This window comes from Arvicola amphibius, chromosome 6 (assembly GCF_903992535.2).
Source record: "Arvicola amphibius chromosome 6, mArvAmp1.2, whole genome shotgun sequence".
NCBI lineage: Eukaryota > Metazoa > Chordata > Mammalia > Rodentia > Cricetidae > Arvicola > Arvicola amphibius.
In genome coordinates, this window is record NC_052052.2 from 507,113 (window position 1) to 531,818 (window position 24,706).

At 54.7% G+C, this 24,706-nt stretch overlaps 2 protein-coding genes across 4 annotated transcripts; both read right to left on the minus strand.

The window, feature by feature from the left end:
- Positions 1–310: 310 nt before the first annotated feature.
- Dvl1 (dishevelled segment polarity protein 1) lies at positions 311–12,012 on the minus strand. Of its 3 annotated transcripts, XM_038333363.1 has the most exons (16): positions 11,596–12,012; positions 6,099–6,168; positions 5,843–5,964; positions 5,516–5,619; positions 5,128–5,266; positions 4,900–4,993; positions 4,759–4,828; positions 4,533–4,672; positions 4,380–4,456; positions 4,220–4,287; positions 3,954–4,106; positions 3,729–3,800; positions 3,327–3,458; positions 3,061–3,228; positions 2,771–2,977; positions 311–1,563 (listed from the first exon to the last, which is right to left on the minus strand). In XM_038333363.1, exons 1-16 carry the CDS (start codon positions 11,763–11,765, stop codon positions 1,190–1,192), a joined length of 2,160 nt encoding a protein of 719 aa, XP_038189291.1. In that variant the 5' UTR covers positions 11,766–12,012; the 3' UTR covers positions 311–1,189. The 3 variants fall into 3 exon arrangements, with proteins under 3 accessions (XP_038189291.1, XP_038189293.1, XP_038189292.1); XM_038333365.1 differs by lacking the exon at positions 3,729–3,800 and having other exon boundaries at positions 4,029–4,106; positions 11,596–12,007; XM_038333364.1 differs by lacking the exon at positions 3,729–3,800 and having other exon boundaries at positions 11,596–12,005.
- A 3,281-nt stretch (positions 12,013–15,293) lies between these two features.
- On the minus strand, positions 15,294–19,503 carry Mxra8 (matrix remodeling associated 8). Its single transcript, XM_038333710.1, has 10 exons — positions 19,364–19,503; positions 18,495–18,518; positions 18,100–18,402; positions 17,792–17,893; positions 17,209–17,679; positions 16,639–16,806; positions 16,520–16,559; positions 16,372–16,448; positions 16,219–16,299; positions 15,294–16,026 (listed from the first exon to the last, which is right to left on the minus strand). The coding sequence occupies exons 1-10, from the start codon at positions 19,410–19,412 to the stop codon at positions 16,001–16,003; spliced, it is 1,341 nt and encodes a 446-aa protein (XP_038189638.1). The 5' UTR covers positions 19,413–19,503; the 3' UTR covers positions 15,294–16,000.
- Positions 19,504–24,706: the final 5,203 nt, after the last annotated feature.

Consider the following 24,706-nt stretch of genomic DNA (forward strand, 5'->3'; position numbering starts at 1 on the left):
TCCTGATCCAGACCTAGCCGGTAGGAAAGAACCAAGTCACTACTAGCACCTTGGACAGAGCATAAGCAAGGGTCAGGGTCAGCACCATGGCCAGCACCAGCCACCCAGGACCCCTGGAGTCCTCCTAGTACCAAGGACAGAAAAGTTGCCTACAAGACCCCTGTTACTGGCCAGCACCAGGGACAGAGCCACATGACTCAGTGGGAAGAGACTCCAGGCAGGCTTGGACCTGGGTCAGTTCTGGACTGGCCCCCACACCTGAATACGGAAGCAGCTTAGCTGGAGAAAAGAGACGCAGGCCACACATCAATCCCATAAAATTAAACGCTTTTTAGTGTTTAAAATAGCATTTACACAGAAGCAGCATTTACACAGAAGCAGCGTTTACACGTGAACTACCCAGCTGCTCAGACTTCGACACCGTATCTACAGTGCAGAAGTGTGGGGCTGCCAAGCCAAGATGGCAGTGGCACATGCTGGTGGACAGCCACCAGGGTAGCAGCGACAGGACAGGACAGGACCCCATCTCTGTAGCTATTGTGTGCGCTATCGCCGTGTAAAGGTGCACTCGGCATCCTCCACGTACTCCCAGCACAAACTGTTGTCATGGGCTGAGTACCAAGGGGGGAGAGGGACATGCACCTGCCCCCATTGGGTAACCAGCTGCCACCCTCAGAGCAGGCAGGCTAGCAATAAATAAATAAGTTAGATCCCACGTGGGCAGCCAGAGAGGTTTAAAGGCTCTGTCTAACCCCTCAAGAACCCTACCTTGGCCTGACAGGTGAGGCCCATGAACTCAGTGAGAGTCAGTCTGGGCCACTGTGCACAGTTCTGGAAGAGTTTTTTTTTTGGGGGGGGGGGGGAACGTGCACAGAGCCCAAGAGAGTCTTTCTTATCCTAAATGGAGGTCACTTCCAAAAAAAGGAACCAGGAGGTGGTCCCTGAGACTTATGCTGAGGACCTAAAGACAGACATCTCCTCACAAGACTCTACTTGAGCTGCACCACACAGCAGGCAGGATGCCAAGCCCATATCAGCCCTTCCTCTGCAGCCTGCTCCCTCTGCCCTGGCCCAGACCCCACAGCTGATCTATCCTGGCTGGCCACCACTAAGGCAAGTCCATAGAGATCCTGGCACAGCAGGACCACAGACTCTTGCCACAGGCAGCACTGAAAACACTGGTTGATGGTCACATAATGTCCACAAAGAACTCACAGGGGTTTCCCATGGCCTTTTGGAAGGACTGGCGGCTACCTGTAAGTTCTGGAGGAACAGCAGCCAGCTCCCGGACAGGTGGCCCTCCAGGTGGTCCGCCCACTACTGCATAGGCCTTTGTCAGGGGGTGAAGTGGGGGGAGCCCTGGAGCAACAGCTGAGGCCTGACTTCGAGGGCTACTGCCACGGCTAAGCTGGCTGACAGGACGCTCCCACCAGCCAGTGCTACCAGACCCACTTGGTGCCGTGTGATCTGATTCGCTGCCGCTACCCCCAGCTCCGGCTGCCCGGCGCTCCTCTCGGCCTGGGGTCCGATGGCTGCTCCTTGTGGACCCACTGCTCTTGCTTCCTGGGAGAAGGGAAGGGACCACAGAGTCAGCACCAGGCCTGGCCATTTCCAGGACCACCAGCTGCTCCCAGACAGCCAGGGCAGAACCTGGTGAGCCTGGGGGTAGTAGGGGAATGGCAGCCATGCAGATACCAGGAGCAGATGAGAGGCAAGGAGCTAGGGGCAGTTGCAGACAGGAGGGATAATGAGGGCCAGCTTGGCACCCCAAACCTAACCCCAATGCTTGAACCAAGGTTGATTTTGATGTTACAACTGAAAAACTAAGATACCAGTGAAGGCCCTGTGTGCCCAGCATTCCCATTAGCCATCCTGGGTTCACCACCCGAAGACCCACTGACCACCCAACCCCAGGGCCCTGGTCAGCTAATTTTCTTAGCTTCTGTCCTGAAAGTAGTGGGAACCTGAAAACACGTGCTGGCTGGGGACATGCTGAGAGGGACACAGGGGGACCTGGCTTACCGGCCCGAGGGTCCACTCTGCTAGTCCTTCAGTCTAAGGCTTGCTCAGCACAAAGCAAGGGATAGCACAAGTCACACACCAGTCCAGTGCTCACCAATGGTCAACTAGGACTATTGTGGGCCAAGCTGAGCTTGGGTGCATGCAAGGGCCTATCCAGGGTCAGTAGTCACTCAACAGCTTCCCCTTGGGCATTGCCACCCTCCGGCCCAACCTCTCCTTTCTCCCATCCTACGTTCTCAAAGCTGACTGTCTTAAGTTTTTTTCCAGACCCTGTAGAATGGCTGCTGTGCCCCACTCTGCCTAAGACTCTGCTTCAGCGTACCTCCTCCTCAGGGACACCCACACCCACCCTCCCTAAGACGATACACTCTCATGGCACTCTGCTGGGCTACAGGTACCACAACTGATAAAGCCCATGCCTTCCTTATCTCGGGGCCTAGAGAGTAAGAGTAACCCTACTCGATGCCCTTGGCTACACTCGCCCTCATTCTTGCCACATCATCTCCTGGCCTCTTGCCTCTGCCACCTGGAATACCAGGCCTGTTCCCACCAGGCAGTCTTCCTATTCCCAAAGGCCTCTACCCACAGAACCAAAGTGAGTCCCCACATCAGCCCCTTCCCTGCCCGACACTGACTCCTGAAATGGGACCCACCGGGACCCAAACACACAGCAGGAGCACAGAGGACAGCAGCAAGGCCAGGCAGAGCCAGGGAGTGGGAGTGGAGGAGGGGCTGGCATGACTCTCACCTTCACTCTGCTGACTCCCAGCACTGCCACTGCCGTAGCTGAAGCCAGGGTCCTGGTAAGCAGGTGGGAAGCAGGGCGGGGGCCCTGGGTACTGGTAGGGGTAGCCTTGACCCAAGGGCCAGGGCACGGATGGGTGGGGCAGTGGGGCCAGTGTGTCCTGATCTGAGGCTCCACTGGAGCCACTGTTGAGGTTCAGGGATGCAAGGTCTGGCAGGAAGGGAGGGATGGGTAAGCGAGGGCAAATGGATGAGCCCCACAAAAACCCCCACCCAGCGACCCCCCCTACTCACTACTGCACAGGTCCCCAAAGACATAGTAGCATTGCTCAGAGAAGGTGATCTTGTTGACCGTGTGCCGCAAGAAGCCGTGCTTCAACATGCTGCTGGCATACTTCCTCGCCTCCCTGCGTTCTTTGAAGCCCTCCACGTGTGTGTACAGCCAGTCCACCACGTCCGCCCCTGGCCACAGGCCCATCAAAGTCAGGGTAGCTGAGCCCTAGGAAGCCTCACCAGAATGAAGAACAGACTGGGCCCTTCCCATACAGCCAGGGACTCACCAATGACAGCATTGGCAATAGTGATCTTAAGCCACATACGGTCCCGGATCTCCAGCCCTGAGTCCGGCAGCTGCATGACCCGGACAATGGCGCTCATGTCGCTCTTCACGGTCAGCGGAGCCTCCTCCAGCTCTGCAAGGCACCGTTCTCTGAGCCCAGGCAGGCAACCAGCACGCAGGGGCTGAGCTCCGTGGGGTTGGGAGCACTGGACAGGATCAAACGTTTATCTCCCACTCTTAAGTGGTATCTCATCAAGATGTGAGCTGAAACTGGGATATTCCCCCAGTCCCACAGTCCAAGACTTCTGGGTAAGCCAGTCCCTTTCCCTCCCACAGGGACACCTTCCTGGAGAGCTCAAGCTGTTAGTTATGTTAGGCAGCAGGAAAGCAAGGCGGAGGCTACCATGTGTCCTCCCAGTCCGCAACACAGGCCTGGCGGATCCTTCAATGCATCCAGATGGCCAGTATGGCTGAGCTATGAGAGATGTGTACATGTTTCTTGGTGTACACATTTGTGAAGGTGTTGAGGACAGACACATTATATACAATGGGCCCCAGGAAGAGCTCTGGTGAACCCTTGTCCTTCAGCCTCAGTTTCCTGCCGGGGCTCGTGTAAGCTGCCACTTACGTGGGGCGCCAGGCACTGAGCTGGTTAGTGAGGAAGAGCTGGTGCGAGTAATGGCACTGGAGCAGGGACTCGTACCATAGCGGGGCAGAGCACCCGCCAGCGCCGCCGTGTGGGACAGCCAGGCGGCTGGGTCGATGGGTCGCACTGGGTCAGCTGCACAGTTACCGCACGGCAACAGATGACAGGTGACAGAGGCAGAGAAGAAAGACCCTTCAGACTGGGCCTAGGAACCCCACCCTACCCCACCCCTCCATGGGGTCACTAACCCCTTGGGATGGTGAAGTAGCTCCGAGGGGTTGGGTCCCAGCACTTGGCCACTGTGAGGCTGATGGGCCTGTATGTAAAGTTCGACAGATCACATGGGTGAGGCCCACACAACCCCTTCCATCCCATACCCTTCCCATCCCCACACGGATCCCCCCTCACCCCGTTTGGGATACGATCTCCCGAAGTACCCGCACAGCGTCATCGTTGCTCATGTTCTCAAAGTTGACATCATTCACCTACGGGGTTTGTGGGGTCAGGGATTGGTGGTGGGAGGGGGTGCATCTTGTCCCCATAGTCCCCAATGGCTCCCACCTGCAGCAGCATGTCGCCTGGCTCAATGCGGCCATCAGCAGCCACAGCCCCGCCCTTCATGATGGATCCAATGTAGATGCCGCCATCACCCCGGTCGTTGCTCTGGCCCACGATGCTGATGCCCAGGAAGTGGTGCCTCTCTGCAGGAGGGGCCGTGAGCAGGCCCCAAAGGCTTCTAGGCGTGCACCCACCCCCACCAAGCACCCACCAGCCCAGAAGGCCTCACCCATGTTGAGAGTGACGGTGATGATGTTCAGGGACATGGTGGAGTCGGTGATGCTGCTGAAGGAGGATGCCTGTGGAGGGACCCAGTGAGGGGCTGTGTGGAAACCATTCAGGGCCGACACCCCACCCACCTGCTGCCTACCCGGTCTGTCTGCCTCAAGCGCTGCTTCCGCCGCCGACATTTGTGCTTGCGAATCAGCCGAGAGGAGGTGCTCTGCTCTGTAGAGCTACTCAGCCTGGAGCAGGAGACCAGAGGCGGGAACGAGAAACCACAAGTCAGATAAGCACGAGGCACAGATATGTACAGCCAGCCAGCACTCATAAGCATGAATCTCTCCAGCACACACAGACATATGCACATGCCACCTACCGGCTTGTGTTGTCCTCCTCATCTGAGTCAATAAAGCTGCTAGATTCAAGCTCACTGCTCAGTACGGTGGATGCACTATCTGGAGGCAGTCCCAGATCCCGTCGCCGGTCCCCCCTCGGGTGCCCGTTCGTCCGGGCAGCTGTAGGGACAGTGGGGTGGGGGCTGATTGTGGGACTTCAGTCAGCAGTCACAGAATGAGAATGGCCTATGCATTTCAAACTTATGCAGGGACTCTGAGGCCACAGGGGATAGAAATACCAAGTTGGGATCTCTACCCAAGGATCACTGATTGAAAGAATGTGTGGAGTATCTCCAGGGGCCTAGAGTATACTAAAGGGACACCAAAGGAAGCGTGGGGTCCAGATCTGGGCAGACACAGCCACAGTACCCTCATCACGGTTGCGACGTCGGGCACGCTCTCGCCGATGACTGACCATGGACTCTGTGCCTGTCTCGTTGTCCATCCCATCACGGCTACTGGCAACATTTGGACTGCACAGAGGAGAAGCAGGTAGAATTGGGCAGACCAAGTTGCTGGCAGCCAGTATCTCAAATGTTTCCCAGTCCCCAACCCACCATGTAGGACCCCAGTTCTAGAAGGTCCCTCCACCCAGCTGGAGTCCCCTCCTCTGTTGTCAGCTTCACCCTTCCCAGGTGGGTCTTGGGTAGCAAGTACCCAGCAGTGGCAGGTCTCCGCCCCTGCTAGGGGCCTTACTGGAAGGAGGGGGGCCTGGAGTCCCCAATGCCGCCTGTCCTCTCGAGGGGTGGGGGCAGGTCCGTGTGGCTGTCAGTGCCCTGGGACCCTGCATCCGAGTGCGCGCCCTCAGCCAGGACCAGCTGTGGAGGGAGAGTGAGGCCTTGGATGTGCATCTGCTTCACGACCACCCCCACAGGTACCAGGGCAGATGACAGCCACCACCCTACCTTTGTAGTTACCCAGATCATTCTGGTGGGGCCACCCATAGACTCACCCAGGAAACCACCCGGCCATTGAAGCAGGGCAACTTGGCATTGTCATCGAAGATCTCTTCTTTCACCACCCTATAGGCCAACAAGACCCTGAGGTTACCTCACCTCAGACCACCAAGAACACTATGACATCTCCTACCCTTGGGCCCGGCAATGGGATACCTGCCAGGCCACAGATGTTATAACTGAGGGTTTACATAACGCATTCTCTTCTTAGCAACTCTGCTGCTCTCCATTGGCCGCAGGCTGCGGACGCTCAGCACTGGGGTAGACAGATGTAGAGGGGTCACGGAAGGACAGGCTAGGACTCCTGCTCACTTCCAGATCAGCCTCTAGCCCTAGACAAGGTTAAGGGTTCCTGGGAAAGACCCTAATTCTTCGGCTTCCTTGGCACCAGGATTTCCCTCAGACCTGTTTCTCGTTATAGATTCCTGGCATGGGGACCCAACAGTTGCCTCACCACAACATATAACACTTGAGGCTACTCCTTACTTTAGGGAGTAGCCCTACCCATCCAGGTGCCTGGGAGAGCCTATGGTCCACTAGTTCCTGTGTTCATCAGCCCAGCACACACCCTCGGCCTCTCTGGAGCAGTCATAAGCTCTAGTCAGTATGATGTGCATCTCATGGGACCCCGAAGTTCCTTCCACATCCCCCAGCCCAGAGTAGGGCCTCGACCACAGCAAGCACAAAGACTCCCTTGTATAGACGTGAGAGAGCCCAAGGATATCAGCTCCTGCTGCCCTCAAAGTCGTCTCCCAAACAGAAAGAGTGGGCCCCATGCACAGCATCAGTCCCAGCTCTCAGAGGAGACGGCTGGTTTCTCTCTGGGAAGGGGAATTCAGGGACAGAGCTAACCAGCCCATGGCTGTATCTGACCACACCCATCCCTGCTTGTCTTAATGCTGAACTAAAAAAGAGCCAGCCTCACCTAAGCAGGACACAAAGGGTCAGGGAATGAGGACTGGGAAGGAAGCCAGAAAGCCTGGGGTCAGTGTTCAAAAGGCATGATCAGCAGCCGGACAGGTCAGAAGGGGCAGCTGTGAAGGAACAGGCCTCCACCTATGTCCTCAGGCCCCAGATTCCCAGCCCCTCACCCTCATCCCAGAGCTCAGCTCCACCTAGCACAGTGGGATTTTCCATACCCAAAACTTGAGTTCTGAAACCAGACTGAGTTGGGAAACCAGACTGGTCCTGGAAGTGCACCTGGCAGGAAACAGGCTTGTGGCTTAATGGGCCCAATGCCAGGGGCAGGGCCACCTCTGCCTACTACTCTAGGTTCCCTGGTCAGCAGCAGATTGTAGGAAGCCCTAGCAGATCAACTTCCCATCCTCTCCAGGGGCCAAGACCCTTGTCCATCCACTTGCTGGGTAGAGACCTAGGGCTGCGGGGACGGCAGAGGCAGGGCAACCTGAAAGTGAAAGTGAATTCTGACCACTTTTCTAGTCTCCACTGCTTCCCTGTGCCTACGAGAGCTCTGAACTAACAACGCAGGACCCAACAGCCGATACAATCACTCCTCAGAACCCCTAATGTCTGCTGCCACCAATCACACGTCACAGTTCTGGGGCTGGCTCCACTTACAAGCCTGAGCCAAGGCAGCCACAAGAGAGGCTGTCATCACAGGAAGACCTGGGCTGCCCAGGGTAGGGTGAAGTTTCTCTTGAGGATGGCAGGGCTCTGCCTGTGGTAGCTGATGGACCAGGTCCTGCAGAAAGCCTGCTGTCTCTGAGTAACATGACAGCAAGAGACACCCAGACAGGAATCCTTACCTTAACCCCAACCTCAGCCCCAAGTGGACCCATCAACAGCCTTCCTTTCCCCTGCCACACCCAAGTTCTAAGCCTCTCTGACTCACGCATGAAGAGACATATGAGCAACTTCTAGCACCACAGTAGGGCCTACCTGGATCCCCAGCAGGTACTGTGTCCCATCCAGAGCCAGAGCCTAATCAGCCAGACCCTTAAGGCGATATGGCCAGCTTGAGGTCTTTGTGCCCTCCAATTCCCACCAAGACACCCTTCTCCTTACCTTCCCAGCCTGAGCAACCCAAGTCCTGCTTTCTACCTAGTGGTCAGGGCAAGAAGAAGTGCCAGGTGTCAGAATAACAATAAGAGGATGGCACTTGCCCCAGATCCCAGAGATAACCCTGGTCCTCCCCACCTTGGCGAGGCAAGGGGTAAACATCAAAATGCCCATGGTAGAGACAGGAATGGGCACCACAGGTATGTGATGCTGCCCACACTATAGTATAGCCGCCTAGGCACTCTATAATAAGAACAGACGAGGAACAGTCAAACCTCTGTACCACCCTGAGCCATGAGTACCTAACCTCTCAGGAGGAAAGCTGACCTCAGTGTGTCCCCACTAACTCTCTGTACAGCTACTCGGGACATCCCTGCAGGCATTTTGCCATAACCTCAGAATTCCTAGACAGATCCTTACAGCCTTCTGCCTGTCACCCCCAGAGACCTACCCCAAGGAAGAATCTGCTCTAAGGTAGGATCTTTGGTGCCCAGCACAGCTTGGCCAGAAAGGACCCAGGGTTCCTGGAGGTCACAATAACACATAGACAAACTCTAGTGACACAGCCCTGAGATGGCCTCTTTCCAGTTCCTATACACACAGCCAGGCAACACTGGCAGAGCAGGCAGGCACAGGCCATGGTGATACCTTGAGCTTCAGGGCTTGTATGCATGTCACCGGGAGCAAGGATCCAACTCCTGCCAAGTATTGGTGTGGACTGGGTTCATGGCCTAAGAAGTCTTACTACCCATGGACTTGAACTGGTAGCTATACAAAGGCCCCTGACCATCACTGGCCACTCTGCTAACAACCCATCCCATGAGCACTGAGCCCCAGAACATGGGTTCCCTTCCCACAGGTCAGGGAATGCATTAAAATTATCTAGACTCTCGCAAATAAACACTAGAGAAGCACACAGAACACAGAGTCTAAATCACTAACCCCAGGCAGCCCTACCAGGCACAGGGAGCCCTCACAACATCTGCAAACAGGCAGAGGATCCTAGAGCCTATGGGCTCCCAGCCCTTACCCTTGCCTGTCTCTCCCCAGCTCAGGTACTTCTAACTCAGAGATCGAAATGCTGGGGCAACTGTCTGTCAGGCTGATGAGCTCACTATCATACCTGGCAAGCTGGCAGCAGCAATACATTCTTAGGAGCAGGGACCAAGAGCCAAACGAACTCACTCCGCTGCCATAGACCAGACCCTCCATTGTCACCTGATCAAGCACCAGACACTTGCACGGGACCCACCAGAAGCCTAGAAGTCCGGCTACTAAGCCTTGGTGGTTCAGGGTCAGAACAACCACAAGCTGCACACAAGTGGGCATGAAACAAAAACCTTTACCTCATTGGCTAGAGATACCTGTCGGGAATTGAGCCCTGCCCAGGGCAGACTCTCTTTGGTTTGGAAGGAGGCAGAAAACCTAGACTCACGAGGACATTCCTCATAGACTCTATTCCGAGGCCACCTGCCCAGCTCAGCCACCCCTGCTGAACTTCCCTCTCCCAACATTAAGCTACTTTATCCTGGTATCCGGTATCCTTGGAGTTCTGTAGGTAGCACTCAGGCAGGGAGATGAGGAATGAAGTTCTGTGGGGGGAGGGGCTGCCTTTCCAGGCTCCCAAGGCCACTGTGTCGCCAGAGTTCCAGGTCACAGTCAGGGTGAGGCCTACGGATGAGTTGTTTGTGTCTTTCTGTGTCCTCCTAGCCCAGGCTCTTCCTCTTAGCTGCCCTGCCTCCTAGTCCTTCTACACATCCAGGACATCCGACTTGTACCTCTGAGCTCTCTGCTGGCTGGCTCCGTACCACATGCCCTAGCCACTCCCAATGCACCCAAAGGACTGACTCCTGCTTCAGTCCCCAGATCTGCCGCCCCACCTCCTCAGTGAGGGCACCCGCAGGTCCTCCTGCACACGGGACCCATGTGAGCTGATGCCGGGTTACTACGCTTAGCACACCCTACCCAACATGGATATCAAAGCAGAGGAACGAGTGCCCTCAGGAGACACCCAGAACACACAGCGGATGACAACCAAGGTCTGGGTCTCTCTGCTCCTACCACACATACCAGGGGCAGAGTTTGGGAGAACATTTGTGACTTTGGTGATAAATTTAATCCGGAGATGCCCTGTCCCTGTGGTCAGAGACCACAGAGATGGCCCAGTCAGGAGAGCTGGGGAGGCCCAATCTCCAGAGCACGACCCTTCAGCCTCCAGGCAGATGGGGAGCACCAGCCTTAAAGCTGTGGGGGACATGCTCCCCTCTGCTTTTTTTCTAGGTGGTTGGGGCACAGGGAATGGGTACGCAAGAGACTTCAATTGTCCAAACCAGGTTCAGCCCTGCCTAGATGTGCAGGGTCAGAGAGAGGTCCCTGCCCAGGGACCCTGCAACCACAGAACCCAGGAAACAGTCTCAATGTCAAAGCCCTAAGATGCAGCCACACAAGGGCACCAAGCACACCTGCTCCACCCACAGGGCCTGAGCATGCATGTCCCTGCCTCAAGCCCTGCCAAGCCACGGACTCAGGTTTCTGTGGCTGTGCCCTGTCAGGCCTCTGTTAAACTGCCAGTCCCTGGCTCACTGTCCCAGAGGCCCAGCTCAGCTCAAGTAGGAAGTTCCTTTCCTGAGACAGCAGCCACATCAGTGCAGCTAGGAAACACACTACCTTAGAAGCCGGCTCGAGTCAGAAAATAACCCGAGCACCTCCCAGGAACACAAATGCTGTGTGGTTCAGAAAGGACGGAGGCACAGGAGCCTGGAACTGAGGGGGCAGGTTACTGTGACCCTTGACCTCTGACTTGACACGGGGACTTTGGAGGGGCTACAAGGAGTCTGTCTTTAGGCTTAAGAAACTTTTCTAAGCTCTAGAAAACAGATGGATGCCTATGACTCACCCATTCCAAACTACTCTATTTCAACTGGAGGATCCACTGGGAGCCACAAACCTCCAACCCTTCCCCTTGATTCCAGCCCCCATAAACTGCACACCCTCCAGGGCAGCCATGAGCCCCGGGTCTCCACCCACAGAGGAGAGAATGCAACAGGCTCTGTGTGCTTGACCAGAGAGAAGGGGGACGGGTAGCTTTGAGGGTGGCCTTCGGCACCCAACCTGGACCAGCTGGGCACAGGGGCATCACTGGATGGCGGTCAGGAAGCCTGGGCCCTCGCCTGTCCACCAAACAACACTCTGTGGCCTACCTAGAGGGTAGTCAAGGACTCGGATCCCCAGCTCGCCACGGACAGGTGAGTACACACACCAAGGGTCACCAAGGCGCAGAGACTCTACCTACACCTGCTGTCGACGTGCGGCAGAGTGACGGTCGCCGGGGGCGCTCTCTGACGTCCCCAGACCCCAAAGCCCTGTCCGCGCAGACAGGTGCCAGCCCGTGCCCGCGCCGGGGGGGCCCGGGCAGTCACCGCACACGCGCGGGAAAGGGCCAGCACTCCCGCCCAGGCCGCGCGGCCCACTGACCCGAAGTCCTGGTCCATAGACTTGAAGAAGAATTTGTAGGCGTGCACCGGCCGGTTGCTGAGCACGTTCTTGAAGTCCGCCAGCGTGACGCGCTCCGGAGCTACGGGCAGCTTGACCAGGTACGGCGTCTCTTCCTCGTCCATGTGGTAGATGATCTTGGTCTCCGCCATGGCGCGGCAGCGGGGACGCGGAACCCGCGCAGCGTCAGGGCCCGGCTCACCTCTCGGACGCGGGGCGCCCTCCCAAACCGCCGGCCCGCGCCCCGCCCGGCCGCCCCGCGGCCCCTGTGCGCGCCCGCCCCGCCCGGTCCCGGCTCGCACCCGTTCCCCGCCTGTTGTCCCGCGGCCCGCGGCCGCCCATCCGCTGCCAGCCCCGGAGCGGGCGCGAGGAAAAGCAGCTCCGAGGGTTACTGCCGCCCACCGCCCCCTCGGGCTGCTCCAAGAACCGACTGGTGGGGTTGAGCCCGCGGCCACCGGAGGGCGCGCCAGAGCCGGTGACGTCACTGGACGCCCGCAGCGCGAGCGGGGCGGGGCTACGCACGCGCAGGGTGGGATAGGGGGGCGGGGCGGGGCGGGGCTGCGGCTGGCGCACAGGCGGGGTAACCCGGACGGGACCTGGCGGGTTCGGGAAACCTAGCTGGTTTGCAGTACGGTAGGGCGGAACACTTGAGTTCTCCCCTCGCCAGGCGCGGAAAGCCCTACCCTGCGCTCGCAACAGATTTCTAATAGGAAGGAATCCGTGCGGCGTCTGGGTCTGGGATGGGTGTGCAAATAGGCACACTCAGCTCCACGAAGGCAGAGAAACCCTGAAGAGGTTGCACCCTTTGAGCCAATAAAATCTGCCAGGGAGCAGAGGAAAGTCGTCCAGCTAGGCTGGTCTGGTTCTCCCGACCCAATCCCTGTGCCCGGAATCCGGAGGCGCTGGCCACTCTCGAGGCTTCCGGTTGCTCCACAAGAATCTGAAGATACCTATGTCTAGCCCTAGACAGCGAGAGCCTTACTGCGCCCCATGCTAATGCTGAACTCAGTTCTTATGCCTATTGCCTTATCCTATTGGATTTCCCAAGAAACTCAAATGAGTAAATACTAGTGGGGACACATGTGTGCACACAGATGTCCAGGCGAGGCCCAGGCCCAGGAAGACCGGGATGCCCCTCAACCTGTAGAGTTGAGCTACTTACTGCCTTGCTAGGCTGAAGGCCTCTCCTACTCCAGGATGGCCTAAAGTCCTTCGCTAGCCAGTAATACTGGTCAGTGATGGAGACAAGGGGTGCCTATTGTAACCTGGGACCATTCCCAGACACTACGCCAGCACAAGGAAAGACCCTGCCACTGGGACAGAAGGCAGTGAATGTATACTAAAGGCCTCTGAAGTCAGCCTAAGCAGAGTCCTTCCCTTTAATCCCTTACTCCACAGGGGCCAATTATCCTGGGAACCCTTTTGCCAGCAGCTGGTCCTCTTCTTTGAATCTCTACAGAAGTAACCTGAAGGAGCCAGGCAAGATGGCTTCAGCAGGTCTGCTCAAGGGGGAAGGAAGACAGTCCTATTCTGGGTGCGCCTCAAGCTAGACACAAGTTATTGCCAATCTATTTATTGGTCAGTAGCACTCATAATCAAGGGTCCCCACAGCCCAGCTGCTCTTGGTTCCTACCTGAAACTCACCCCAAATTATAGGAGGAACTAGAAGCCAGAGTCCTGGTAGGAGTCATGGTACTGATGCTGATGCTGATAGGGGCAGGTTGGGTCACCGTGGAAGAGGTGGATGTGAGGCCAGAGCCTGTGCCATTCTAGGAGTGGTCTTGTCTAGTAGCAGTGTGACCACTGATGGGACCAGAGGCCACAAGCATGAGGTCACCGAGGTCCTTGTGGGAGATTGCCGTCCCTTCCTGCCCTCATTATTCTTGGGAGAGCATTGGAGGGGAGCAAGAGTTAATGGGAGCAAAAAGATGGCTCAGCTACTTAAGGTGCCCACTGCTAAGTCTGATGACTTGAGTGTGAACCCCAGGACCCACATAGTGCAGGCTGAAGACCACCTGAGGAAGTAGAGAATAGATTTCTGCAAGTTAACCTCCATGTTCATACCATTCATTTATCTACAAACATTCACACAATGTAAATGAAAAAAAAAACGATAAAGCAGGATATGACGACATGTGCTTTAATCCAATCCCAGCACTAGGGAAACAGACACAGATGGATCTCTGTGAGTTCCAGACCAGGCTATATAAGTGAGACCTTGTCTCAAAACAAACATCTGGGCCTCCACTGCACACATGTGGTACACAGACATGCAAGCAGGCAAAACACCCATATACATAAAATAATATTTTAAAACTTAAGATATATATATATATAAAATTTATTTTTATTTTATGTTCACTGGTGTTTTGACTGCATGTGTGTCTGTGTAAGGGTATTGGGTACCCTGGAACTGGAATTACAGAAAGTTATGAACTGCCACATGGGTGCTGGGAATTGAGCCTGGGTCCTCTGGAAGAGCAGTCGTTGTTCCTAACTGCTGAGCCATCTCCTCAGCTTTAAATTTTTTAATTTTTTAAAAAAGATTGGTGGGACAGCTGGAGGGATGGCTCAGAGGTTAAGAGCACTGACTGTTCTTCCAGAGGTCCTGAGTTCAATTCCCAGCAACCACATGGTGGCTCACAGCCATCTATAATGAGATCTGGTGCCCTTTTCTGGCATGCAAGCATACATGGAAGGAATGTTGCATACATAATAAATAAATAAATAAATAAAATATTTAAAAAAAAGATGGGGGGACAGCTGGAGAGATGGCTCAGAGGTTAAGAGCACTGGCTGCTCTTCCAAAGGTCCGGAGTTCAATTCCCAGCAACCACAGATGTCTATAATGAGATCTGGTGCCCTCTTCTGGTGTGCAGACATGTGTGCAGACAGAGCACTGGGTACGAAATAAATAAATAAATAAATCTTTGAGAGAGAGAGAGTGAGGAAAGAATCCTGTGTCCTCTCTTAGCTGCTTTTCTTTTTTCTTCTTTTTAGATTTATTTATTTATTAAGTATACAGTGGTCTGCCTGCCTGCATGCCTGCAGGCCAGAAGAGGGAACAAGATCTCATTACAGATGGTTGTGAGCCACCATGTGGTTGCTGGGAATTGAACTCAGGAACTTTGGAAGAGCAGGCAATGCTCTTAACCTCTGAGCCATCCCTCCAGCCCTCTTAGCTACTTTTCTACCTCTGCTTCTACTGAGGTCCCACAGCCAGTGCCCAGTCATGATTAGCCCCAGGAGGCCGGTACCTGAAAACCAATACCTGCTCCTGTTGGTCAAGCCCTGCCTCTTGCGGCTCTTTCTGCCCAAATCTCCTCAGACTTGTATCCTTGGAGAGCCTGCCTGTCTATCTTTGTTTCTTCTTTTTAATCCATCTTAACATCTGCTTCTCAAAGAACTGGGCCATTTCCTTCTATGTCCTATCTCCCCCACTGCCATTGTATACTCCCCCGTCTTTCCTGTCCACACACAACTTGGAAAAGGGATCGAAAGTCCTTCGCCATGGAAAACGGGTTCCTGTGTCACAGGGCATCAGATCCCTAAGAACCCAGTCATAGAGCTTCCACTCAGTGGGGTAGGGAAGAACTCACGTGAAGGTTATGAGAGCCCTGGGGGTTCCCAAGGCCTGGGTATGTCCTCCCTGAACAGAAGGGGAACAGCAGGGCCAAGACTGAGAATCAGGTGTGTTTTTTATTATGACATGAAAACTTCCCCAGTAGGAGCTGTTTGATGTGGCAGCACAGGCCACTCGGAACCTTCTTCCCCCATCTTCAGCCAAAACAGAGGACAAGTACAGCCCCAATCCCAGACTCCAGCAAAGGGGGATGTCGAGCCCAAGAGTCACACGGTATCCAGTAACTGCTGGTGCGACTCTTGGAAGGCAGTCAACAGAAAGGGATCCGAAGCAGAAAAGGGGCAATGGGCCAGCTCCAAGTGGAGGGCCTGTGACTCAGAACATGTGACAGCAGGGCTCTGAGTGATGCATAGGCGTAGTGCAGTCCAGAAAGTTCCTGGGGGCTCCCCAAGACAATGGCTAACATGTTGAACGGTGACTAGGAGTCTAAATGTCTTCCTGACCCTAGCAGGAAGAAGCCACGAGAGACTGTGCGTTTGGTGGATGTTGTGTCAAAGTTGGGAGTACAGGTGACTGAAAGGCAGCAACCATACTATACCAGCGTCTCGAGGGAACCCACAGTTGCTCACCAAGATGAGGGTGATTCTTGGAAGAACAAAGTGCAGGCAGCTGCTCGGCCAAATTCAGGCCAAGTTTCTACGAAAGCGGGACCAGCCGCTGAGAAGAAGCCGAGAATGCCACAGGAGGTCAGGGAGACATCCTTTGGTATAGAGCTGCTGGCCCAGCCAGAAGCTCAGGATCCTTTTATTTGCAGTACTCCTTCCTGAACTCTGGAAGCCAAGAAAATGGCTAGTATCTGCTCTCTGTTCCTTAGTCCCAGTGGGAAAGTCAGGGAAGATATTTGGCATGACTTCCAAGGTCTTCTCAGAGAAGAGAGCAGGAGTCTCCTATCTACAGGGTCCTGGAAATGGGTAGACTCGTGTGTGGGATGGGGGGTGTTGGGTTCTCCCTTCACTGCTCACCTTTATCCAGATCCACATTCTTGGCAGGCAGGGGACTGTGAGCCAGCTCAGCCTGCTCCTTCAGGATGTTGTTTTTGTAATCTGGGTAGAAGAAAAGAGTAAGTACCACCCAAAAATGTACTTCCCCTGGACCCTTGTGGCCTTCACTCCTACCTAGCTGGATGTCCTCAGTCCTATAAGGGGCCTGGTCCCTTGTGGCCGCGGCAAACTCCATCATATTCACATCTTTCCTAAAGGGAGATGGCAGGTTAGGAGGCCAAGGCAGGGCAGGTCCGGAGAAGGGTTGGGCAAGCAAACTCACCCCTTGGATTTCCCAGGATTTTTGCCTGAGGTCTCGCATCCTGTGGAGAGAGGAGTATTGAGTCAGTCTCACTATCCTTGGTTAACCTGGGCCCCTCTCTTTCAAGGGTCCCGCCTCACCTCCACGGTGACGATGGCGTGTCGCCAAGACTACAGTGATGAGCAGCAAGATGAAGAGCAGCAGGGTGGCCAACACATAGCCCAGTTGCTGGAAGAAGTGTGCGTGGCTCTCTGGGACAATGACGTTGATGACGCTGTGGCCTCGGGATCTACTTACCAGTGTGGGATCTACAGATAAGTAGCAAGCATCAAAAACCCTACGCATGCTGTGGGAGTGGTGGCGCATGCCTTTAATCCCAGTACTCAGGTGACAGAGGCAGGCGGATCTCTGTGAGTTTGAGGCCAGCCTGGTCTACAAGAGCTAGTTCCCGGACAGGCTCCAAAGCTACAGAGAAACCCTGTCTCGAACAACAAAACAACAACAACAAAAAAAAAAAAAAAAAGGAAGGAAGGAAGAGAGAGAGAGAGGGGAGAGGGGGAGAGAGAGAGAGAGAGAGAGAGAGAGAGAGAGAGAGAGAGAGAGAGAGAGAAAAGAAAGAAACCCTCCGCAGTACCCTCAGCACCCTAGGTGACACTAGGGCCCCTACGTCACACTAGGGCCCCTTCTTGGGGCAGCAGGCTACAACACACCTGGGCTAGGAGCAGTGTTGTGGCCAGACCCATTACCGGGAGAGGCAGGAGCAGGTGGCTCAAAGGCAGCTTCAGTGACCTGTAGGTGGAAGACTCTGCGCTCATGCAGGCCGCAGTAGTGGTGGTGCAGGTGGCAAGAATAGATGCCCTCATCAGCCGGCTCGAGCGCATCTATGCGTAGGGAGAAGTCGCCGCGTGCAAAAGCGTCAGCGTTTACTGCCACGCGATCACGCAGGAAGGATGGTCCGTAGGCGCGGCGCTCGCCAGATGCATACAGGTCAAGCAGGCGGTCAGCGCGGTCGTGTGACACCCCAGGCAGCTGTCGGTCCCAATGCACCACCTGCTGCGCCTCCTCTAAGTGGCGGTCCGTCCACAAGTGCGCACGGTTCACGCAAGTCAGCAGTGCCGGCGCGCCGCGGGTCACCACCATCACTTCCTTCTCGCCGTCCCAGTACGCGCGAGCTAACAGGGCTGCGGGTGCATAGAGAGAGGCAGCCAGATCACAGCCCGGCAGAGGTGAGGAAGGGGAAGACGGGCTGCGGCAGGGATGAGAGTAGCAAAGGAGGGTGAGGGGCGCACTCACGATCGTCCGTGACTTCGAGGCGCACGGCCAGGCTCTCGTAGAGGTGACAGTAGTGGTGGTGCAGGTTGCAGGTATACACCCCTTCGTCGCCCTCCTCCACAGCTGCTCCGCAGAAGATAACCTCAGCTCGTGGGACCCATCCTCCTCCATAGTCCCTCCCCTAAAATGGTTCTGTCCCCTGCATGGTCCCGCCCCTCCGAGTTTCCACCCTTCCACAGGCCTCGCCTCGTCAAAGGTATGTGTCCGCCCCCCTGCCAAGGTTTCAACTCTTGCCAAAGTTTCAGCCCCACCACGGTTCCACAGCGTACCACGGATGAGCAGTGAGAAGTTGCCGTCGTGGAAGGCAGAAGGCGACAGCAAGAGGCGGCCGTGGTCGCGCGGCTCGTACACACGCTGTTCACCCGCAGAGTACATATCCACGAGTCGGCGCCCTTGGCTGCCCGGAACGCCGCTGAGGTCCCAGTGGACCACGCGCTGGCGGTCGTGCAGCCGGTCTTGGGTCCACACCATGCGCGGGCTCTGGCAGCGCAGCACCGCCTGGGTCCCAGCTGCCCAGCTCACCACGGACTCGGACACCACAGAGCTGCTGGCTGCTGCGGTCCCTGAGGGTCCTTGTCAGGAAGGGGGAGTCAGCCGCAGAATGGGTTGGGTGAGAAGGGAACCCTAAGGGGGCCTGGCCCAGAGCTGGGAAGGGGATACTAACCTGAGTACAGAAGGACCGCGGGGCCTGTAAGGAGAGGGAGAATAAAGCTGTCAGCATTCTTTGCCTTTGATCCCAGGACCCACAAGCTGGAAGGCCCCTTGGGGCCTCCTGGCAGTGTGTTGCCATGATGCCCACTTAACCAGTTCTGGTAGGGAAGCTGCAGGTTAGGCCCTTAGTGTCACATTTCTGGCTATACTGACAGCTTTGCTAAGTGAGAAATCGGAAATCTGGCCATGAGCTGCAGGGGACTGCTCCAGCCTGGCACCGGGACAACCAGCAGTAATATCTGCGTCTGTGCCGGACCTTTAGGACCCAGTCAGACCTCAGTCTTCCATAGTCCTGTCCTATACCTCTTCCAGGCGGTATGGCGGTGCCAGTCTGGACCCCTGCTACAGTCCCAACAGGTGACATGGGGAGCAAATCCCGATCTGCCACCACTGGCCCAAGAGATTGCTGTGGGGAAGTGGCGTAAGAGCCAAACTTCTAGGAAAAATGTGTCTGGTCAGCAGGCCAGAGTGGGCAGGCCTGGGGGCCCTGAGGAAGGGGTTAGAGCAGACGCTGTTGGTCCCTTAGCTGTCAGTCCCACTGACTCCCCTCCCCACATCTGGGAGGACTGAGTCCTGAGCAGCTGACCCTGAAGTCACACAGTGGGCACAGGAAGCACCCTTGGCTACATCCTCCCCATTTGGGCCCTCTGGGATTTCTGTGAGAGTACATGAAAGCTTCATGAATTGAAGGTGAACTGCTGTTTTGAGGCACCCAGCCCAGTCTCTCTGCTTTGATGAGTGCTCCCTACTCCTCCCAGCCTCAACACAGACAGCTCATCCACTCACTGTCCCACGCCCAGTCCCACCCTCTCTCGCACTCACTCTGAAGAAGCACCAGTTTCCACAGCAAGACACAGGACAGTAGTTCCATGGCGCCTGCGGGGACCGCCGCTGTGCTTTGTCTTACTCGGCTCTAACTCTCCAGAAAAACAGCCGACCCCCTCCCTGCCAGCACCCGCTGACATCACGGAGCTGTGGGCCGGGTCTGTGTCCCGCCCACTGCGCCGCTCTACAGCTTGGCCTCCCCCAACCTCGGCTGGCCTGTAGAGTCGCAGCCACCACATCCAGGCCCAGAAGGTGGGAGGGTCTGAGCAGATGCTTGGCCAGTCGCTGGTCAGCCCTGGGGAGGGGCAGTAACTCGGTCTTAGGACAGATGAAGAGGCCTGAGTGTGAGGATTCCTGAGGCCGTGTGGGTGCCAAGCATCTGGTAAACTTTCTGAACTGCAGCAGAACTCGTGTTTGAATGTGCATGGTCTGCATCCTCTGCTTTGACATTCTCCCATGCCATTAGCCAGGCCAGGGAACCTGAGCTGTTTTCTCCATTCTTATATTCTCCCTGCCAGATCAGGCGATTCTTCCAGCTCCAATTTAGATAAGGGTGATTTTACTATGCCCTTCCCTGGCACCATGGTGGGCTGCCTGGGGACAACACGATGGCATTATGGGTACAGTTAGCTTTTAGGATCAAGAACGGCGAATCACCCAGCAGGCACAGTGGCCCACACCTTTAATTCTAGCACTTGGGAGGCAGAGGCAGGTGGATCTCTTTGAGTCTGAGGCCAACCTGGTCCTCCTAGTGAATTCCAGAGCAATCATGGCTACACACAGTGAGACCCTGTCTCAAACAAAACAAAGAACAGCCAACCAGGGAGGTGACTGGTAGGACATCTGGACACCGAGGACAGAGTGCATGTGTGGTCAGATTTTCCTCACGGCCTGATGACGGGGGCGTCCACATCCATAAGGCAAACCCAGTCCTGAAACCAGGGCTGGATTACTATGATCTGGGAAACCTCCACTTGGAGGAAAGGGGAGTGGAGTGCTCCAAACAGAAAGCATAAATTTGAAGCCCTGGGAAAACAGAGTCGTATAAACAAATGGGAAATAACAGAGCAGCAGTGTGTACCAGCCCACTCCTACTAGTTAAGCAAACCTCAGAACAAGAAAGGAAAAAAATCCAAAAGACCTCAGAAGCCCTTAAGCAGGCTAAGCCTCTTCTTTAGATAGTAATAGGTACAGGCCCTATCCCTGGGGGCTGGGGTGGGGACCCCAAGTCCTCAGACAAGCCAAAACCTCAGCCTAGATGGCTCTTGGAGAGGAGGGGGGAAACAGGGAGGACCAGCAGTGAGGTTATAGGAAGTCTCTCAGGACCTAAGGGAGCCAGCCATCCAGGATCTGGGCCAGGCAGAGCACGAACTTGGCCCCCAGCTCTTCCCTGGGCCTTTTATTCTGGAAAAACAAGTCCCACCCAGCAGGCCATCTCCCAATCCTCCTGTTCTGGCCTTCCCTTCTGTTTTTCTAAGTGGTGTTGATGTCTGTCTCTACCCCACACTCTGGGGGATTGACTTCTGCTGTATCTGTCTCCCCTCCCCACTCTCCCATGGTTGTCCCAGGCTGCCCTGTTTCTCTCCAGGGAGGCAGAGTGTTCAGGAATTGATGGAAGGTTACAGAGGTGGCCCAGGCCTGATTCTAAGTATGAGAGGTGACATAGCTCCAGGCAGAGGTGGAGAAAGAGTGCATTAGGAGGGGCACCTGTTCTGCACCTCTGCTCAGATCTTCCCTGTGCAGACTCCTGGCCTCAGGGCTCCACTTGAGGTTTGGGGAACTCTCAAACTGCAAATCCCAATAACTTACTTCCAGGTCACAGGCCAGATGCTGGTATCTATGGGAGCCTTGACCCCCCCCCCCAACCCCCAAGACACACACGGGAACAGATGACCCTTGGCCAACACCTTCTTCCCCCATCCTAAACTCTACCGTAGGCCAGAGGAGTCAAGATGGAAAGCAGAAGTCTGCCCTCCTCCCAGCCCCCACCACCACATCCTTAAGCAGGAAATAACCACAGACAAGAACTGGAGCCAAGCAGGCAGCCTGGGCTGCTAACCAAGCCACCTGCCCCTCCCACAGTCAAAGGCCTGAGCCACTCCAGCTCCTTCCCAGTCTGTACTGTGGAGCCCCCAGCAGAAGACTCTCCCACATCACCCTGCCCCTTGCTTTCCAGTCCCACCTAGAATCTTTGTCCCTCTAGAAAAAGAACAGAGCAGGACAAAGCAAAACCACGGGCCTCGTAGTACTTTAGCCAAGCCTCAGCCAACCCAGAACCCTAGACCTATCTCCCCTTCTTTTAGGAGTGTGGCCAGCCAAGGGGTATCAGCCAGCCCACTAGGCAGGCACAAAGACTAAGAATCTAATGCTGGCTCCTATTCTTGGTGACTCGGACATTCCAGGCAGCCCGGCTCATTGGGAAGAAAAACCACAGGACCAGAGATTCAGTCAGGCTCAGCTCCCCCGCCACAGGCTTCTTGTGGTCCCGAGGAATATATACAGACCAGACACAGGCACAAACCGAGAGCTGCTTATGCATCCACTGTTGCTCATCATAAAGACCCACATCATTGGTCTTCATTTACCCAGCGGTTACTGCACACCCACTGTGTACCAGACACTCAGGACTCGGTGCTAAACTAGATGGATGCACCAGTCTGTCCTGTGGACAGACCAGCACACTTATCTTTTATAATCTATTAATTAGTTAACTTATTTATTTAAGACATAGCCCTGGCTACCATGGAAGTCACTATATAAACCAGACTAGACCCAAACCTACAGAGATCCACCTGCCTCTGCACACCAAGTGCTAGGATGCAAGGGGTGCTCCACTACACCCAGTTTATGATCATTTACAAATATTTATATGTGGGGGCTGGAGAGATGGCTCAGCAGTTAAGAGCACTGGCTGTTCTTCCAGAGGTCTGAGTTCAATTCCCAGCAACCACAAGGTGGCTCCCAACCATCTGTAATGAGATCTGGCGCCATCTTCTGGCCTGAAGGCATACTGCAGACCGAACACAGTATACATAATAAATAAATATAAAAATATGTATTTTTTGTGTGTTTATGGGTGTCTCACCTGCACATGACTGTGTACTACCTGAAGTGCACTCTGAGGCCAGAAGAGGGCATCATATCCTCTGGAACTGGAGCTACAGGTAGTAGCCACCTTTAGGGGCTGGGAATTAAACCTGGGTCCTCTGTAAGAGCAACCAGTGCTCTTAACCACTAGGTCATCTCTCCAGCCCCTTATGATCACTTCTAAATGACAGGTGGGATGGGCATGGTGGCACATGCCTGTTACCACAGCATTCAAGAGGCTGAGACAGGAGGATCACCATCAGTAAGAATCTGTTTTAAAATAAATGTAACAAAAACAGATCTGGGCCATCTGACTAGATTGGCCTGATGGCACACAAAATTACTAAAGTGGTTTTTTTTTCTTTTTTCTTTTTCTGGTTTTTCGAGACAGGGTTTTTCTGCAGCTTTTTTAGAGCCTGTCCTGGAACTAGCTCTTGTAGACCAGGCTGGCCTCGAACTCACAGAGATCCGCCTGCCTCTGCCTCCCAAGTGCTGGGATTAAAGGCGTGCGCCACCACCGCCCGGCTCTAAAGTGGTTTTTAGAGCTGCCACAGACAGACAAGAAATGGAGAAAACGGTCCCTATCAAATCCTCACGGTGAGTAAAATTCCAAGAATTCCCAAGACTATGGCCATTTGGGGTCTGCACCATGAAGGCCTCTGCGTGAGTGTGAGTGTGAGCAGCACAGTTACATGCACACTAGATTAGGCTGCATAACATTAAAAAGTGAAAGAATGTCCCGCTGGGCGGCAGTGGTGCACACCTTTAATCCCAGCACTCGGGAGGCAGAAGCAGGTCGATCTCTGAGAATTTGAGCCCAGCCTGGTCTACAAAGCAAGTTCCAGGACAGGCTCCAAAGCTACACAGAGAAACCCTGTCTCCAAAAACTGAAGAAAAAAAAATGAGAGAATGTCCCTGCTCTAGTGACAAAGCCTCTACCAGAGCAGATGCAAAGAGCTAGTCTCGCCAATACAGGGGAGCAGCTCCCTAGAATTAAGAATCCCACTGGGCCCGGCAGTGGTGGCACATGCCTTTAATCCCAGCACTCGAGAGGCAGAGACAGGAAGATCTCTGTGAGTCTGAGGTCAGCCTGGTCTGCAGAACAAGTTCCAGGACAAGCCCCAAAGCTACAAAGAAACCCTGTCTCGGAAAAAAAAAATAAGAGTTCCACTGGGTGGGCAACAGAACAAGGTCTAAGGGTGGCCTTTGGGAGCTGAGATAGTCCTAGACCACAGCCAAGATAAAATGTCTTCATCCCTACAGCGTGGAGGAAGCAGATTCTGTAGGCGGTTTAGAAGTGGGCCCCCAGTCTTTGGAGATACTCTGACATCAGGCTTTTGAGACTTTTGAGCAGGGCTAGACCGTGGAACTATGAGGTAATAGATGTGGCTACTTGTACAGCAGAGAGGGACCAACACAACTCCATGGTAGCAGTGTTCATTTCATAAAGAGCGATTTGCCGGTTTCCACAGCCCCTGGATTCTCAGTAAGGACTGGGTATGATGTATGTTGGGGGCCAACAAGGACAAACTGCTGGGCCAGAAGTCCATGAGGATACAAGAGGTGGGGGATATGGTCCTGGTGCACTCCAGACTATGACAACCACCATTCTACCCTCAGCCTGGTGAGGGAGATTTCTGTGAAGCAGTTGAAACCAAGCCCTTGCACATCAAAGCAGGCACTTCACCACAAACTGCGCCCTTGGAATGTGTTCTGAGTTCTGACCCACTTTCTAGAAATAGTCACTTGCACATTTGTTGGTTCTCCTAGGGATTTGTCCCATTGTGCTTCCTACACTGCAGGCAGAGTGCTCTGTGGACCCCATTCCAAAGGCCTGGAGAGATCCAGAAGCCACTGGGAGAGAATCAACACAGTAAGACCCTGGGACTAGAAAAACGAAACAAAAATAGAAATGTTATTTAACAGACCACTCTATACTTCTTTGTTGTTATTTTTTTTGTTTTAATTATTTTTAAAAATATTTACTTATTATACATACAGGGTTTAGATATGCAGGGCACCAAATCTCATTACAGACGGTTGTGAGCCACCATGTGGGTGCTGGGAATTGAGCTCAGGACCTCTGGAAGAGCAAGCAGTGCTCTTAACCTCCAAGTCATCTCTCCAGCCTCTTGTTTTGTTTTTTGAGACAGGTTTTTCCTCTGTGTAACAGCGCTGGCTATCCTTTGTAGATCACTTTGTAGATCAGGTTGGCCTCAAACTCACAGAGATTCGTCTGCCTCTGCCTCCCAA

What these genes read in the sequence shown, in the direction of transcription:
- Dvl1 (XM_038333363.1), bottom strand. Translation starts at nt 11,765, where the DNA reads ATGGCGGAGACCAAGATCATCTACCACATGGACGAGGAAGAGACGCCG. An exon ending in CACCGTCACTCTCAACATGG is followed by an intron (nt 4,673 to 4,758) that starts GTGAGGCCTTCT and finishes CCCCTCCTGCAG; the next exon opens with AGAGGCACCACTTCCTGGGC. An exon ending in GAGATCGTATCCCAAACGGG is followed by an intron (nt 4,288 to 4,379) that starts GTGAGGGGGGAT and finishes CTTTACATACAG; the next exon opens with GCCCATCAGCCTCACAGTGG.
- Mxra8 (XM_038333710.1), bottom strand. Translation starts at nt 19,412, where the DNA reads ATGGAACTACTGTCCTGTGTCTTGCTGTGGAAACTGGTGCTTCTTCAG. An exon ending in CGCGGTCCTTCTGTACTCAG is followed by an intron (nt 18,403 to 18,494) that starts GTTAGTATCCCC and finishes CTTCCTGACAAG; the next exon opens with GACCCTCAGGGACCGCAGCA. An exon ending in CTTCTCACTGCTCATCCGTG is followed by an intron (nt 17,894 to 18,099) that starts GTACGCTGTGGA and finishes TCTGCGGAGCAG; the next exon opens with CTGTGGAGGAGGGCGACGAA.